General features: G+C 38.4%; 1 protein-coding gene across 2 annotated transcripts in view; it reads left to right on the top strand.

Annotated features, from left to right (window-relative positions):
* Positions 1–351: 351 nt before the first annotated feature.
* EFNA5 (ephrin A5) overlaps positions 352–18,146 on the top strand; it is a 249,981-nt gene continuing 232,186 nt past the window's right edge. The window contains exon 1 of one of the 2 annotated variants that reach the window (XM_019532456.1): positions 352–1,088. In XM_019532456.1, the coding sequence (XP_019388001.1) occupies positions 964–1,088 (125 nt within the window). In that variant the 5' untranslated portion in view covers positions 352–963. The remainder of the gene's footprint in view (positions 1,089–18,146) is intronic. The other variant, XM_019532455.1, reaches the window with a different exon arrangement.

The raw sequence follows: 18,146 nt of genomic DNA, 5'->3' as shown, positions 1-18,146 counted from the left end.
TCCCCCGCGGTACAAGCGCGCAGGGAGCGTGTGTGCGCTTCGCACGGCGGAACGACACAGCGGGCCGCACGCAGCGCCGCCGCTCACCTTGCCCCTCCACTCGGCGTTTTGGCGCGGGGGGGCGGGGCAAGCGAGGAGGACACGCCCCCGTCTGGCGCCGCGAGCCAATGGCGTGGGAGCCTAGGGGGGAAAACTGGCTGGGGGGAGCGAGCCGTGAGCAAACAGCGCGCTGCGCCCTCGCCCCCCAGCCCCCACCGCTGGGCAGGAGGGGGCGTGACTGCTTCTAGATTTGTGTTATTATTTCTATTCTCCCTCCCCCCAACGAGCCATTTTTTTTCTTTCTTTTTACAAAACCCGCCTCGTGCCCTCCCTCCGCCGCCGCCGCCGGGAACTTCATCGATCCGGCTCCAGAGGGGAAACCGGCGGGGAAGGGTGTGTTCCCGGCCGCCCCCTCCTCCGCCTCCTCCTTCTCTCTGATGTAGCGCCCGCTTCTCCCCTCCCTCTTCTCGCCAACTGTTTCCTCCTCCTCCTGCCTCACAACTTGCTGCTCCGGGCACCGGGCGCAGGGGGAGGAGGAGGAGGAGGAGGAGGCTGCGGCTCGGCTCCGACCTGCCGCACCCGCCTGGCCGGAGCAGCAGCGCCGCGACCTGCCGGGAAGCCGCCGCCGCCTCCGGGGAGCCGCCTGCAGCCCGGGCCGGGGGCGCGGAGCCAAACTTCGGGACTGTGGGCCGCGCTGTGCGGAGCAGCCGCAGGAGGAGCGGGGCGGTGCGGTGCATGCCTCCCTGCCGGCTCCGCGCGGGACTCGCGGTGGATGCGCCGCTCGGCTGCCGCCTGCCCCTGCCGGGCTGAGGCCGCTCCGTGAGGGACGCTGCGGGGGGCGGCCCTGCTCCGAGCTCCTTTCCTCGCCCGCCTCGCTCGGTGCTCGCCGCCGCCGCCTCCTGTCCGCGCCGCTGGCGGGGAGCGATGCTGCACGTGGAGATGTTGACGCTGGTGCTCCTGGTGCTGTGGATGTGCGTGTTCAGCCAGGACCCCGGCTCCAAGGCGGTGGCCGACCGCTACGCCGTCTACTGGAACAGCACCAACCCCAGGTGAGGGGCGCCGGGCCCGGCTGCCACGTGGGGCGCAGCCTGGCATGGGGGGGAGGCCCTCCAGGAGTAACCCAGTAACGTGCTGCCGGGCTGGGCTGGGCTGAGCCGAGCCGCGCTCGGGGGCTGCTGTGGGAAGCCGAGACGCGGGCTTGGGAAAGTTTGTGGAGCCGTGGGGAGCCCTTAGGGCTTTTCACTGGGGTGCGCTCATCCCAAGCCCTTGGCAAGGAGTGTGTGTGAGTGTGTGTGTGAGGTGGGGGTCTCCCTGGAGTACCAGACGGTCACACGTCTATAGAGCAGCTGGAGCCCCTCAGGACTTTTAGTCAGTGTTTCCCAACCTTTTCCAGACCAAGGCACACTTGCATCAGTAAAAATGGTGGGAAGCACTGCTTGTATTTCTGTCATAGCTTGAGCCCCTGAAGAGCCCATGTGGACATGCACATGCCGCCACGCTGACCCATATAGGTGCATGCATCATTTGGTCTCCTAAATCTTTGTGAGTGCATCTCGCTGCTCCTTAGCTGGAGATGGTCGGTCGCCTCACCAGGAGGGCGGTAATGCACTGGAGCGGGCTGCCTGGAGAGGTGGTGGCATCTCCATCCTTGGAGGCTTCGAAGACCCTGGTAGACAGCTTTGGCTGGGGTGATGTAGCTGGGGACGGTGCTGCTTTGAGCAGGGGGTTGGACTAGATGACCTCCTGAGGTCCCTTCCAACCCTCGTTTTCTATGATTCTATTTAGATGGAGCTGGGCACCAGTGAAACACTGTCTAGTGCTGCAGAGTGAAAGCCCCAAATTGTTCCAGTGTGCAGTCTAGGTTATAGTGAATTGGAGGGGCGGGGGAGTGAGAAGAATGACTTGGCTATAGGAGGGTTTCACAAGAGCGAGAGAGAGAAAAGAAGAAGAAAACTCTGGATTGAGATTGTAGAAGTGCTTAGAGCCGGCTTCCTGGCAGCCACATGTGGCAGCTGTTCAGTGTCAGGGCTTTAGAAAGAGTTGAAGCAGCAGCTTTTTCCACTGCTGTCCAGCTCCTGCCTCTCTCTCCCTCTGCTTGCCTGGGGCTTATAAGGATGCAATCTTCCATCTCTGCAAGTTGGTTAAGTCACATTAATTGAGTAAAGAAGCCACCAACTTCCAAACCTCCAATACCCGTCAGATATATCCTGAGCTAAGGTTTACCATGGGCAGCTTCTCTGGCTCAAGCTGTCACAGCAAATTCAGGTGCAATAGGCACAATCCGCCATACATCTGGTGGGCTTAGAACTGTGTTTCTAAACGTAGGTAGTATAGCAGCGTGGTTAACACGCATGTTAGCAGGCACCAAAAGAAAAGGCAGAGGAAATGTTTTGATACAAAGGCTGCCTTTTATTTATACTGTTGTTGACAAAATAACTAGAACCTGCCTAAATTTTCCATCTGGTTTCCCAAACCTTCCGCGGCTTTCTTTGTTCCCTTTGTACTTTTTTTCTGGACAGTGTAGTTGTAGATGAAAGATAGGATTTTTTTTTTTCTCCCCTAAACTTTCTTTTCATAATGTTAAGTGAGCCTTCTTTGAAATAGGAGGCTTTATTTAGGTTCTAACAGCGTTCCTGGTATTTCCCCTCTATTTCAGTATTGTAAAATTTCAATCCCATTCCAAATAGTATCCATGTGTTTTGGTAAAAAGTCACCCAGGGGGTTGTATTTTTGCCTTGTTAAAGTAGACATGAGCAGATCTCCCCCCTGCCCCTCCACCCCTCCAAACCTGTCAGCTAGTCTAAGTAAATTTGAGGACATTTTATCTTAAGTTATCTCTGTTTTATACTTCTGATACTGCTGTTTGGTTTGAGATTAGCACATTGATTTTTGTCACAGGTCATGTTTTTTAATAGATCTGCGTTGCCTGCAGAAAAGTGTTCTACTCTGTATTCCAGAGTGGCTTCAAAATAGGTGATGCCAAAGTTAACGGGCAGAATTTTCAAGTGCCCTGAGTTTGCTAGTCAGTTTAGTACTTTAATGTAATGCTTGTGGTGACAGCTCTTGAGTTAAGCTGACATGCAAGAGGAATGGCACAGAAAAGAATGATTAATCTGTGTATTTTTTTTTTAAGTTGCAATGACTAACAATACTTTTAAAGCTGTCTCTGCTTTTCATTATTCCGTAAATCTGCAGTGATTTATTTATTTCTTATTGCTCAGGATAGAATTGAGAGAGGCTGCATCTCTCATGGCACTTTAGATCTAGATAAGTTTATGACTTTTGAGAAAACATGAGATTTAAAAAAGATAAAATGAAGGACAACAGCTGAAAATAGTAAAATCACTTAAGAAACAAAACCTGGACAGACAGTATTCACCCATTTCTCTGTGAAGAGAGAAAAATGTTAAAAGGACTCTGTATGACTAAATGATTTGCACATGTTTCCAGTAGGCTTCTTCCCCTGCCTTGTCATCAACCCCCTTCCCCCCCCAAACTAAGTCCAAGGTTTTAAAATTCGTATTTTTGCCTATGATTTGGCATTGTGCATGCATTGTGAACAGGCTAAAGTACTTGAAGGTATATATAATAGGTAATGTATCAATAAGTTAAATATATGTATATTTTAAGGACTTGTAAAGGTTTTATGGAATTCAGTAGTATTTTGCTATTATAAATCAAAGCCTTCAAATGTTAAACTGGTCGATGCCAAATTAAAAAGAAAACTTTGCCTTATTAGTCTTCCAAAGAGTTGATTACAAAATTATGTGCAAGTAATTCTCTTCTTTAAAAAAGTGCTCCCTTTTCACTGTCTTAAAATAAGATGGGTACTCTCATTTAGGAAGTTAGCTGTTCAGGTATGTCACGTCTATCTCAGAGTTAAAAAATGCCATATAGTATATAAAATAAAGAGCAAAGTTTTTCAATGCTCTTCTCTCCTGTTTTATATAGTACCAATTAAAAATCCGGATTTTATTCATACCTTTCCAAGGTAAATGATCTGAATTTTTAATAACAGGCAAACATCTGCTTGGCTAGATGCAGGAGGATGGGGAAAAATTGCTTTGTATTTTGAAATTATTCTGTCAGTGTGTTAGTTCAGAAGGTGTAATTCAATCTGGTTGTCAGAATTTTAAAATTGGTCAGTTGTGAAATAGTAAAGACTTGTCAGCAATTTATCTTTCTACATCAGAGGACTGACTGGATTTTGTTATGAATAACGTGGATATATAACATGCTAATAACAAATAATATCAAATAGATTGGAAACAGATTTGAATTGGAAGGCAAAATTATATTATTATTTGAAGTCTAATGCAGCTATTATGCTTTAGCTTACTTTTCTATTTGTCTGAACTAGAGAGAACTAATTTGTTCAGTTAAAAACTTAAAATTTTCAAGGTGGAAGAAAAATAAATGATTGAATCATTTTCTAATATTAATTTCTTCAAAACTTCTGAGGGAAGAATTCTTAAGAGGTTTTACATGTACAGTACTTTTGAGAGAGAACAATTTTCGCCAAATTCTATCATCTTCCCAACTAAACAGTTTATAGACATGGAGGTAATTTCTATTGTTATTTAAAGTCACGTTAAGAAGCTGATGAGTGATTTAAATGGAATCTTGCTTCCAGTATGAAGAATACTTCCTTAAACAAAGCACCATGAGCATATTAGAAAAGCTTATATTAACTTTTTTTGAATAGATGCCAAAGTTCTGCTGGAATCATTAACCATGTCTTCTGTAATAGTTATTGATAGTATCTGCAAGTAATATCATGAAGTAATTTATCTTTAAAGAGCTAGAATGTATTTTGAGCAAAATAGTTAAAAGCATCATTGTGCTTTCTTTCTAGTGTATGCATTTAATAAACCCAATATATTAATAATAATAATAACTACAGTACGCCGATTCCAAACACAAGCTTTTTTATTTTCTTTTAAGAATTAGGCTTTTTAAGACGTGTAAAATAGTGTTTGTTTGAATCTCATTAGTTTGTTGATTATTTTAAAGCAGCTATTCTCAGAATGTATCCATACATTCTTTTATACCTGTGCTTAGCGTTGTTAAAGAGGCACAAAATCTGCCTACCAACTACACCTGTGATTACACTTCACAGTAGAGCAAAACAGCAGTAGTATTGTTGTCATAGCCATATTTAACGTAGTGGTAGCTTTACGCTGCTGAATGAATTTTCAGTGTAGGCATTTCATTGATTGTCAGCACACTAGTAATCCTAATTCACTCATTAATACCTCTTAGTAGGGCTTGATTCTGCAGTCAGTTGCTAGCACGCATTGTATTTGCTGCTGAATAGTCGGACTGAAGTCAGACTGGACTACTGGTCACAGTTGTGTTTGCAGATTGTGTTTCAAAACTACAGTTTTTACTGACATGTCTATGTAAGTTATTTCAAGAGTTCCAGGTTATGTAGGGTTTATATATTGATTCTAGTTTCCCTTCCTCTCTGCTCCTCTGCACAGTCAAGTCTTTTGTTACTAATTGAAGGGAACATACCTTACTTTTCTTAGGGAAATAATTCCAGTGAAGTTAATGATATTTTCATCAGAATGTTAAAGGAGTTTGGCTTTTACTTGTTTAGAATTTTTTTATAAGTATATTGTGCTACTGTGTGTGTGTGTGTGTGTGTATGTGTGTAATGGTGTGTGCGCATGCATGCTATATACAAGTTTGTGTACGTGTGCACGCATGCGCATGCAAGTGGATTTATTGGTAGAGACCATGAATAAAATGGAGTCATTTATTAGTAATTAGAGAATGAAGTAGAATCAAAATCATTTTAATTTTTGCCTATACAGCACTCATAGCTTTGATAGATGCTTTAATTTGAATCATCAGTATTGGAGTGCTTATTAGAATGACTGCTTGAAGGCTAAAATATAGAAGATTCCACGTTCCTGAACTTCCTGGACGCAGACCAGTATTTTAGTTCAGTTGTCCGAAATAAGTTAGCTGAAAATAGTTAGGCATTTAAACCCCAGTTCAGAAACGAGGCTGTTGTCATATATGCCTGCACTGAGGTCATGAAGTCTCTGCGTAGGCATTTGGATTTAAGCACACGGTTAACTTTAAGCATGCATACATGCATATGTTTTCCTGCATCGGGACCTAGACTGATTTTTTTTTTTTTCAGCTGTGCTGAGTGCTTACGGCTTCCGCTGGCTCCCTGCGCTGTCGGAGATGTTAAGCGCCATGTCATTACATATTTGGGTTTGAAAATTTGAGTGTGTGTTGATTGTAAAACCTTGAGTCAAATGGATTATTTGTTTTTAAAATCCTTAAACAATTCTACTTGTGTACATGTTTAAAAAAAAATGGGGCTAGGGAGGAAATTATGGGATGCAAAGAACGGTGTCGTATGTGTTGTTTATTTCTGAGTAGTATGCATTAGTGACAGGAATGGTGTGTGGGAGAGCAAAAGTGTTTGCCTCGTTTCTCATGATCCAGATTTATGTCAACTCATTGCCATCCTCTTGATGTTTAAGTATGAGAAGTATTGAGTCTTTCATTTTGAATACAATGTGTTGTATGTGCAGGTTTAGTTTTATAGGTATGGCAACTCAAATCTGAGATGCAAAGATAGTATGTTTCCTGTGATTAAAAGTGCAGCAGTAGAGCCCCCAGTATATTATTACCCTGTCACTCCATTACACCTGACTTAGGCAATTTTAATAGTTTACTGTAACCCCCTCGTGACTAACAGAATACTTTGTTTATTTAAAATGGATTTTTGGATTAGTTGAGTTATTTCTTTACAAACATGGACTATACAATGAACAATAGGTTTTTAAGGCCTTCACCTTTGGAGGAAGGGTGCCTAGTTAAGAGGTAAATTACTCTCCTGAAACATTTCCCATTTAATTTTTTTGCAATTGTCCATAGTAAAGGCACTTCATTGCATTCTGCCCACTGTTTGAGAGGCATAGATAAAGATGAACCTTCCTTTTTCTCCCCTGTTGCTATGATCCCAGCAATCTACCAGCTTCATGCTGGGCTGAGAAAATGAATGAATACAATTAGTGCTTTAGGAATCCTGGCTTTTGCAGAGTTTGGGAGAGACATACGTATGCATACGCATACATAGGCATACACAGAAGTGGGTCATTAAAAAAGAGGGAGAATGAGAAAAGGGGGCATAAATATAACCAAAAAGGCTTTATTTTGAAGCTAAACTAATGAAGTCGTCTGAACTCGGAAGATGAACAGTTTGTGGTGCAAACTGCTTCCCAGACCTCTTTCTTTAATAAAATCCAATTTCTTGTTTGATTAAATATAAAAACGTTAGTAGAGTATGTATTTTGATTCTTTACTGTCCCCCAAAACTCATTCTTGCATAGCTACTCAGGATTCCCAGCCTGTGCGTGCGTGTGTGTGTGTGTGCGCGCGTGTGTGCACATGCACATGTGTGTAAAAATGTGAAATGACACGGGTAAACATTACAGGCTTCTGTTTTTTAAAAAAGTCACTGAGCAATCTCAGCACTTGTCAAAATGTTCTGTTGCTGCCTCTTTTAGAAATAGTCCTACATTAGGCACTGTGCTGTACTGCTCAAGACTTTTTCTTCTAATTACTCATCACCTAACTCTTTAATAGTGAGCATTGTTTAAAAGAAAAATGTCTTTGGTCTCATCATTAATCTAATCTTCCAGTATTTCTGAATAGTGTATTTAATATTGAAAAGAGAGGGTCCTGCTAAGATTTTTTTTTTGAGCTTGTCCCTCGGCAGCACAGCAGTGTAATGAAATGGATATGTCTCATTTAAAATAAACAGACATGTTATTGAAACTGCTTTCTAGTAATATTATGGTTATTGTGAATAATCCCTATTGTAAGGTACTTCAACATAGCTGAATAGAAAATAGAAACCTTCACATCTCGGAACTCTTTCTGGCATTTTTGCATTCTCTTCGTTCATTGTATTCTCTACAGGATAGGTTATAGTTGATCCAGGTAAAGCTGTGGGCAGTATTCTGTAGTGTGCACACGTGTGTTTGTGTGTGTGTACATGCACGTGTGTAGCTGATGCCCTTTAAAGGGCGCTATCATAGATTGCTACATAGTAAACTCGGATACCTATATTTGCACGGTTCAAAATTATAAGGAAAGTACCTATATTAAAAGAAAGCGTTTGAGAGTGATAAAAGATGGTATGCTGTTTTACAATGATTATGAGATTGGATTTCCAATGTTTCAGTTTCCAATAAAATAAAAACAAACCTTTTATATTTTTTAAAGGAACACTTGTGTAATAGACCGTTGACAAAAATCAGTGTGTTGGATGCTTTTTTTTTTTTAAATTTGCACATAAAAAAATGAGTTCGACTGACTTTTTGCTTTGTTTGGTTTGCTTTTTTTTTTTCAGACTTGATATAGAATATAAGGAAATGTTTGTAAATTACCTATGTTCTGCTGTCTGATATGCTAGCGTTTTACCGTAATTTCTCCACTCCCAACCTGCTTTTATATGGAGAACCACTAAAAGGCAATCTAACAGCTAAATATCCAAGAGTCCTGGTCAGTGACAGAGGATGCTTGAGTTGATGATACCAGGTTTTCATGGTAAATCCTTTGTGTTGAAAATTTTTTATTTGAAAAACCTCAAGATTATAATACCTCTTCTGTCACTTCTGTTGTAATCCGTTCAGAGAGCTCTCTATGTTGACATATGGTGGTGGACAAAAGCTTCCAATCAGGTGAAATCTGTAAATGTGTTATTTATAATGCCAGTTAGTTTTTACTTTTCAAATTTTCTTTCCATTATTAATTCAGTATGTGTTTAGTAGGAATGTATTCAACAAGCTTAAAAACACTTCTTATTTTTATTGCTAGGTTGTTTGGCTCGTTCTTTTAAGTTGCATCAGGCTCTTTCTAAAGGGCCATTTTAGTTTACAGGAAGTTACTCTGCTTTAATAGAAGTAGTGAAATGAGGATAGGGAAGGAAATAAACATTTGAAATTTGATTTGGTAAGGTAAAAGCTGGCATGTCAGAGGCCAGGCACTTCTGCTTTGACTCAGGTGAGTAAAACATTTTTCTGGTTAACTTTTATAGTCAATATTGGGCCTGAGTCGTTTTTAGAACTGAAGTAGTATTGCATCATATATATGCACAATTTACACTCATTATGTAATAGTTAATCTTCACTTTGAACATATTCTCTATATTTGTTCCCTCTCTTTTTTTTTTTCCGGCTTGATGAACACCAGCCAACAGGGGAAATATTCCTGTTTTTACAATCTATTCATATTGTGTTTGGTTATTCTTCAGGAACAAACAAACGCCATAGTACTTCTCTACTGGGTAATGCTGGAGCATTTTTTGTGGGTTCAACAGTACTATACCATGTATTCTTATTCTTTGCTATGAACAAGTGTCTTGCCAGACACTGATACTTGTCCTCTAGAAGCCCTTTATATGATCTCTTTTGAAACTATTAAAGCATATAATAATTTTAATTACATACATTGTTATAATTCATGGGTTTGTTTCATTTTTTTCAATTTGCATATTATTTTGTTTCAAATATAACTTGCCTGCTGAGTGTATTCTTTTGATACTATAGTTTTCAACTTCAAAGTGAAATTCAATACTAAATAACTTAATAAAAGAGCAAAACAGTTCTGTTTATCAAAAGTGCCCAGCTTTTATAAGCTCCATAACTGAAAATGTGTTTGTGTTTGTGAAAATAATTTTTAAAAACTTTGCATGATTTTAGGTATCCACTAACATAATGATAATCTTGGTGGCATGGTAGTCAGTCCACTGGTTTAGACTGATGTTGATTACCAATTAATCAATAGTCCCAGTTCCAGGGTGGAAACAACCTTGCCAGATACCGTGTCACTTTCCTCTGTTATTAAAATGTCGACAGAGAAAGTAAAGAAGTTATGACCTCTGTTTAGATTGACCTGAGATAAATTTAATAGAAACATTGCTTACATTTGTGTTAATGTTTACTGTGTTAAATGTGTTCTGTTTAGAATGAAGAAAAGAAACGAGTTGGAGTCTTACTGAGATGCTACATTCCTTGACTGATCAATAAAGAACTTTAAGGCTATGATGCAGAAATATTATTTTTCAAATTAATTACATGAACTAAACATGGAAAACTACTTTTATGTTTTCGTACTGTTTCAAGCTTTTGAGGTTTCATTTTTAAACAGTTCTGTAAGTTATTAGTGTTTGTCAAACCTGTAATTGCAGCTAGTATTACGCTGCTTGTTCAAAACTACAACAGGAAGAGAAAGTAAATGAAAAGCATTTTTTCCCATGACAACAGCACCTTGTAGTTCTGTGAATTAACTCAGTTGGTGAGTTAGTGAGGTTGGATAATGTAGGGATGTATTGGATGTTTGTCAGGGCCTATAGTTTTATTGGTTTCAGCAACTTTTCTTTGAGCCATATTGTTAAGTTGTTGATGAACAAATAGTTGAAATATTTTTATGGTTCTTCTGTGTAAAGAATAGTATGCATGTTCATACAGAAAGAACACTTTTTCTTGCATATTTAGCAGATAAGAGTGAACAAAGTAGGACCTATCAATCCTATTCTCTCCTATTGTTTCAGGATAGAAGGAAATAGAGAGACGCTGGAATTTGGAAGTATTGACCTTCTGACATGCACACACAGCATGGTCATTGCACTGGCATACACAGTGCCTTAAGCCACCATAATGGTAAACTGCATTTTTGAAGTTACTGATATGAGAGCCAGCTGGATGGGGGATGGAGACTCCACCACTGACTCTGCAGCTATTTGCAAGTTTCCATTTTAGTGTCAGACAGCTTCACTTTTAAATTCCGAAATGTACCATTTAGGAATAATGTTGCTTTGTTCATTTTAGCCAGGGACTTGTGAGTGCTACATAGACTTGCTACCATTTGGTCCAGAATTCTGCGGTCATTCTTCATAGAGATCTGCTTCACAGAGTAATTTCATTCATGTGGTGGTGGGGGAGGGATGAAAAACCGTGAAGAGAGGTTCAAATATAGCATTCTTCTTCAAGGAAAATGCTCATCTACATTATTTAGTCACTAGAGCTTTTTAAAAGATGAAGGCAGAGCTTTGGAGGAAGAAGTTGAAAGCCGATTCAGAACCCTGCCTTCAGACTTCATATGATCTCCTGGATAATGCCTCCATGCATAGTGCAGAAAGACCTAATATTTTATGTGCTGCAGCATCCCTTTTTTCCATTTGTATTTGTTTACTGTTGTTGCTTCAGTACACTTTTACATCTTTTTATAGTTCTCATGGGGCTTAGTTTATTAAAAATTAGTGATCCATCACTAAGAGGGGTACAGTGCAAATAGTGGTGCTCCCAATAGAGGCTTTTGTGCCAAACTAGAGGAAATAATAGGGATACGAAAGCTGCCAAAAAGCGTGTCTCCCAATTGCTAATTAATCAGGCGAAAAAGTACCTCACTGACGGAACCAGAGAGGCTGTCACAGTTGACACCGGGACAATTTATTGCAAATGCTGAATAAAGGTATTTAAAAGAAATGTAAAGGGATATGATGTTTCTTTGGCTACTACCACAGTCAATGTGTAACTTTTTTTAAAGCCAGTTTCAAACTGTAAATATATACTTAAGTTGGTAGGAAATATTTTTTTTTGTTGATGACTGACAGTCAGTTGAGCTTTTTGAAAGAACATGTACTACTTTTGAACTAGCAAAAGCTATTTCTGCATCCCCCCCCCCCCCCAAAAAAAAAAGAAAAATGTTAATGTCGTACTTAGCTGAGGCTGGATGAAGTAAATAGTAATAGTGGAAATTATAATGAACAGCTTCAGAAAAAAAATATTTAAGCAGCCCACATTTTCAGTAATTTAGACTGTTGAGTATGGTAGGAAATTTTTTTTTTTTCTGTGAATATCTGGTATCCAGAGCTGCCAATCACTTCTGGCACAACTCCCATCATAGTTGCTGTGCCCATAATTAAACGCCTGTCATTAGTGTATTTTTTCATAATATTTACAATGGAAAAGGCGAGGGGTCCTTGCAGAGCTATGGCTGTCAGGGGAACAATAAAAACTAATTACACACTAGGCTATCACCATTGTCAGCTCTGCTTTTGGGGGGGAAAGAACATGGAAAGTGTGTGCCTAATAATTTTTTTTATATATATATATATATATATATATATAATATGTGTGTGTGTGTATATGTATATATAAAATTATACACATGCGTGCACACACGCACGTACACACATGATGGGAAACACGGTTACAATGAAGTGATATTTACTTAGAAGCTTCTTATTCCTGCCTTGGAAAAAAACAAAAACCTCCATTCTAAGATTATTTTCCCTTCACTTGTACCCAAATCATATGTTGTTTTTCTTCATTTGCCTGATTTCATTCACTTCCTCCTTTTTATCTCGCTTACATTTTCCTGTGAGCTGACTTTTCCAATAAATTGCAGGGAGCAAAGCTAGTATTTGCCTACATTTATTAAATATATATTTAATGTTTGGCTTTTTCAGATTACCTTATTTAGTCACATACTATGCTCACCTTTCCCTCTGATACTAGTGCTTGAAAATTGGAGTGCTTGTCCTACATTAGGAAACTGATTCTGAATGGTTTGGTTAAAAGGAACACTTTTTTTTTTTCTTTTCTTCATTCTGCCATCCCAAAGTAAGTTGCAGGTCTGTGGTAAGCGAATAAATATTTTAGTTTGCATATTCAGCACTTTCCTGCTTTCAGTCTAAGGGTACAGACTGTTTCAGGTAAGTAATGGCAAATAGACATGTGCTACATAATTTTTTTTAACGTTATTATTCATATAATCTCAAAATGTACTGTTTGGCTTGCTGACTTAGGTAGCCTAAGAATTTTAAGTGAACAAATAAAGTTAGACTCTTACTTACGTATTTAAGTGAATTAATATGAGCTAGCCAGTGCTTTTTAAAAAGTGCTTTGTTCCTAACTCTCAGATCTCAGTTGCATTAGTCACTCTTTTGATACTTACGTAACAGTAAAAGAAATCTGGTCCAGGAGTGTTTATGAAGGTACGTACTACAAATAAATGTCTATTGTTAAATTACTGAAATTAACAAAGAAGCTAGATGCTACCTAGTTTTTATATGAAATACACACACATCTATTAATTTCAGAACCTCACTTAAACTGTTCATTTTACCTTAAAAGAAGAAAAAATGGTTTGACACTCCAGTCTTGCAACTTATTTAAATTTGGGCCAGATGCAACTCTCATTAAAATCTATGGGAAACTTTTCATTGACGTAAGTAGTTGTTGGCTTTGGTCCTATATGTATAACTTTATTTATTGGTATATTCCCATAAGTGGGATTTCAGTTGTTATTCACTGAAATGGGGATGCCTTGCAGATTTGTAAGATCAGCGTATATGTGAAGACTTCATGTGAGCTTAAAGGGTCTGCTCAGGGGCTCAGAGCTTTTGGTGTGTGTCTGTGTTTTAGGATCAGGTCCAAATAATTATTCAATTATGTTTTGTTTTTTTTTCAGAATTGGATCCTTGTTGTTTGAAGGGCTGGGACGAAAGTGGGTCTTGGAGTTGTTTTGGATTCAACAGAATTACCTCAAGAACTTATTAATTTTGTGCTGCTACACTTGTTTAGGAAAGAAGGATACAGAATAGGCATACACTGAGATGGATAGTGGACACCATATATGATATAGACCAGTTTAGTAAATATTTGCGTTGACTAAAGTCAGAATTTTTTAAAATGGTAGTACGGCAAATAATTTAATAGAGTAATGTGACAAATAGGAAAGCAGACAATGCACTGTATCATTTCATCAGATACTCATTCTAGCCTGGTTGGATCTTGTGAATGCTTACATGTTTGAAAGAGGTTGCATAGTTTTCTATGACATAATTAGAATGAGAAGTGGGTTCCTACTTCCCTAGTATAGTTTTAATTCTCTTTGCAATATAAACTGTAATAGATTTAGATGACTTAATCATCCCTTGTCTATTTCCTAGAATGGTGAGCAGAGGATCTTGCCTTGTGAGTGTAACTATAATTAAGACTCTTGGAGGAATAAGGCTGCGAATTTTAAAGATGCAAATAATTTAATGCGCTATCAACTCTTTGATTACTTTGTTGAATTTAGGTGGACTGTCTCTAGTGGTGTGCAATTTAATGGAATAACAGAAGACATTTAAAATTGCAGGAAATTGTGGGAGGAGTAGTTTTATTTGAACAAAATTGGTGAAATAAGGCACCTTTACCTGAAACTACTCCATAGTAAAAAAGCTCCAATCCTGCAACTAAGTCTGACACTGAACATGTTTCATCACGGTGCTCTATATGGGTGACAAGGCCTGTGCTGCTGGATCTGGTTGCAGAATCAGAATTCCAGTAATGTTTTCAAATGAATTTATAGCAATTCTGTCTTAAGGTATGCATATATATTTGATTAACGTGTATATAATCTTGGGCTTTAAGGTGAATTTCTATAAATTTGTTAAATTATACAACAGGTTTCTAGTGCCTGTATTATGATCAATTCCCTGATGTTTTAAAAAGATCTACACGCAGATTTATTGAAAAGTTAATTTCTGAAGCTTTCTCCAGACAAATTACATTAAAATGCCAGGAACACTTCTTGCATAGAACATCTATTTGTAGCCTATTTTAATAGCACCATTCTCCTTTAAAACCATGAAGTATGAATCGGAGTCTATTAACAGCTGGCCCAAAGGTGGTATTGGAAATGCTTCCTTTTGTCTGCGCTACCAAAAGTGCTGTTGATTTAAGTGAACATTTTTTTTACACAGAGAATCTTGATAAAAGAAATGAAACTGACTGAAACAATAAAAAGTAATGGTGTTAAATACTGGTAATGTAATTTAGATGAACAGAGATCCATAGCAGATATTAACTGGCAGAAGAGGTTAAGAGAAGGAAAACAACCAGAGGAGTAGGTAATGCTGGTTTCTCCACCTTTTCTATCTACTTAATACCTTAAACTCATCAGCGCACTCTGTCAGAAGAAGTGAAATGTACAAAAGTTACTTGTCAGGAATGGTTATGGTGAGAATCTCTAGAAGTTGTTTGGAGTCCAAAGTATATTTGTTTGTTTTTTAAAAATAAGTTTGTGATTTACAGTGTTCCTTCTATATTACTTTTAGACCCTATCATTGTGTTAACTGCTCTTTGTAGTTTACCGTAAAATGGAATCTCAGTATTTCATTTTTTTCAAATAAGACCTCTTGATTTACTGCTGATAAAATGGCCTTTTTTAGAACCAAACATTTGGAAGAGTTTTATAAACGCTTTATTTTAGGTGTATGCCTTGGAGCTAATATTTTATTGATCAAAGCATGTTTGCCTGTAGACTACAATGTAACTTCTCTGGGTAAACCGGACTGTTACTTAGCAGTGACATTGAGGCAGTACCCAATTAGGACTTTTATGTTTCCTTGATCTAATGCAGAAAGGAGGAAAGATTGCATCTATTTTGTGTACATGTTTTGTTTCCTGTAAAGCAGGTAATCCAGATACCTACGTGTGTGGTTAGAATCATTATTAGATAGGTTTAATTCTGTCTTCTGTAGTTTGCACGTTTCTTTCATATCAATAGAGCTAAGCCCTCATGATAAAAAATTCCTATAAATTCCAAACCTTATCCAAAATGACTAGGGGCAAGGCTAATTTTTGGAGGGTCTCAAGTCTTAGTACACTAAGAATGAGATGAGGTGCATTAGTACCTGAAAATGAAGTACTTCTATTTAACAGTTGTTTGGTTTCAAAATGGAATTCATAGCTAGTAAATATGCTAGGGTGTTGTATCTTTTGTTTTAGGTACTATGAACAATATACACTTAAATGTGTCAACATATCTCCCTATTTAGAATCCTCTTTTTCTCTGTAAGCTGTGATATTCAGTCAAGCTATCTTAACAGTTCCTATTTCTCCTTTATCTCCATGTACTAGAATATGTTTTTGTATTTGTTGGAGTCAAATCTAGCAAAAAAGGAGGAGGAAAACCTTCTACTAATTCAACAGGTAGCAGGGAGGCATGGAATATCTGGAGTCGTGGGGATAAAGATAGAAATACAATCCTTGCTGTAGCACTTAGGGTATCTTTGTGAGTAAATCATTAGTGTCTTAATACTTTTATAGGCTAAAGTAGTCTTCACTAAAAGGTAAAAGTCTGACTGGATCAAATACTGGCAGATATATTAACCAGCTGCTGCTTCTGCTACAGGCCATGTGTATGTAGCTCTCACTTGAGTTTCAAGACTGACAGTTTTTTCCAAGCTCAAACCTAAATAGAAGAGAATGAAATACAGAGAGAATTACCATGTTAAAGTAAGTAAATTAAGTAGTGTTAGTAGTGTCATTGTACTTAAAAACATAGCTAATGCTGTCTAGAGAGATATTATGTAAACAACGTAATACACATTATATTTCAGTTTTGTTAAGCCCACTATTTTTACATTCTCTTGCTGTTTACTGCACATTTTGGCCTCTTTTTAAAAACTTTTTATTCCTTTGGAATTTTTTATGAACTACAATAACTGTTTTTTCTTTTTAAAGCAACTATGTAACATTCTTAAACTGTTATTTAGATTCAGGCAAAGGAGAGTACTGTATGGAAAGGGCAGAAGAAGAACTTGTTGTGAATAAGTTTCTGGATAAATCACCCCAGGTTTTTTTCTTTAAGAACCATGAAAGCTTGTAGTTCTGTTCCTTTTGGACTCCATGTTGGTAAAGCAGTTAGCTTGCAGCCTCTTTCCTTCACTCAGGAATCTTATCTTTGTCATAGACATGCTAGTCTTATTTTGTAATCTGATTTCTAGATACTGTTTTGTGCTTATAAGCATTTCCATTTACCTGTAAAGTGAAAAAAGGAAAGGAGCTTAGAATCCTGTTATCCATCAAATTAAAAAAAAAAATTAGACAAATTCTAAGCAGAGAAAAAACAACGAAGAAACCCAAACCCAATAAATACACGTCCCATCTTACATGAAACAAAGTGAAACAAAAAATATGAACTGCTATTGCATGCCCTTTAACCCTTGGGCTATCATAAACTATAACTCGAAAAACACCCTGACATCTGAAGTTTAAGCTGTAATTTTTCTTGTTCTTAACTGTGGTTTGTCAGGTACTTTTACTCAAAACAGTAAAAGTAAAAAATGGAAAAGGTATGTTTGAACAAATATATAGTTACCCATTCAAAACTGATAACTGGTAAATGGATAGTTGGGGTAAATAGAATCAGGATACTTCTAGCATCACCTGACCCACCCAAATCTTTGTTACATGTCTTACACACATTTCCTTTTATCGTATTTTGTATTTGGTATTCATTTTAATTATTGGCATTCCTCCATTGAGAAATGTCAAAGAATAACTTTTTAATGTCGAATGCTACAAACATAAATCTCTATGTTGCTTCGATGAGATGGAAAGTACTTCATTTAAAGCTGAAAATTGGGAACTACACATTTTTTGTAACTGCAAGACAAGTCGCTGCATTTTGTGCTCTGTGTATGTAAGTTAGGCTATGAATATCATTGTGAGAAAATACAAATTCCTTGTCCATTTTTCATTATTTTTTCTTCACAAATTTCAGGATTATTTTTTATTTAGCTTTTCAAAACATCAACAAAGAATGTGTTCACCCTGGCTAAAGAAGGATACATTCATGTAATCTGTTTCTCTGTCATGCTGTATGGTAGGTAATACAAAAAGAGGAGCAAGGGCTTTAAATAGTTGACAAGGTCAGTGTCCTCCCTTGTCTAGTTCACCAGGGGCACTTTAAGTGGATAGAAATACTGTAGCTGTCTGATATGTGATTTTCAAACTTGCCTAATCAGCTTTAGGGGAAAGATGATTTTCCTAATTATAAATTGCTAATTATGCTTGAAACCTAAATTGTTGCATTGTTCAGGTTCTGCTTCCTCACTGTCTCACTTTCCTCCCCCCCGCCCTCGTTTTCTCCTTTTGTTCCTTCTCTCACCATGAGTATATCCATGAAAAAGTGGTTTTGGTTGTAATCTATTTACCTCCTCATTTTTTCCCTGTTAAAATAAAATCCGGCAGCCTCTCAGGGTTCCCCACTGGTAAGTTCCGCTTGGAAGGAGC

The sequence above is a fragment of the Crocodylus porosus genome, unplaced genomic scaffold (assembly GCF_001723895.1).
Source record: "Crocodylus porosus isolate Cpor-Errol unplaced genomic scaffold, CroPor_comp1, whole genome shotgun sequence".
NCBI lineage: Eukaryota > Metazoa > Chordata > Crocodylia > Crocodylidae > Crocodylus > Crocodylus porosus.
The sequence above is the reverse complement of the archived record's forward strand: the minus strand, read 5'-3'. Positions and strand labels throughout refer to the sequence as shown.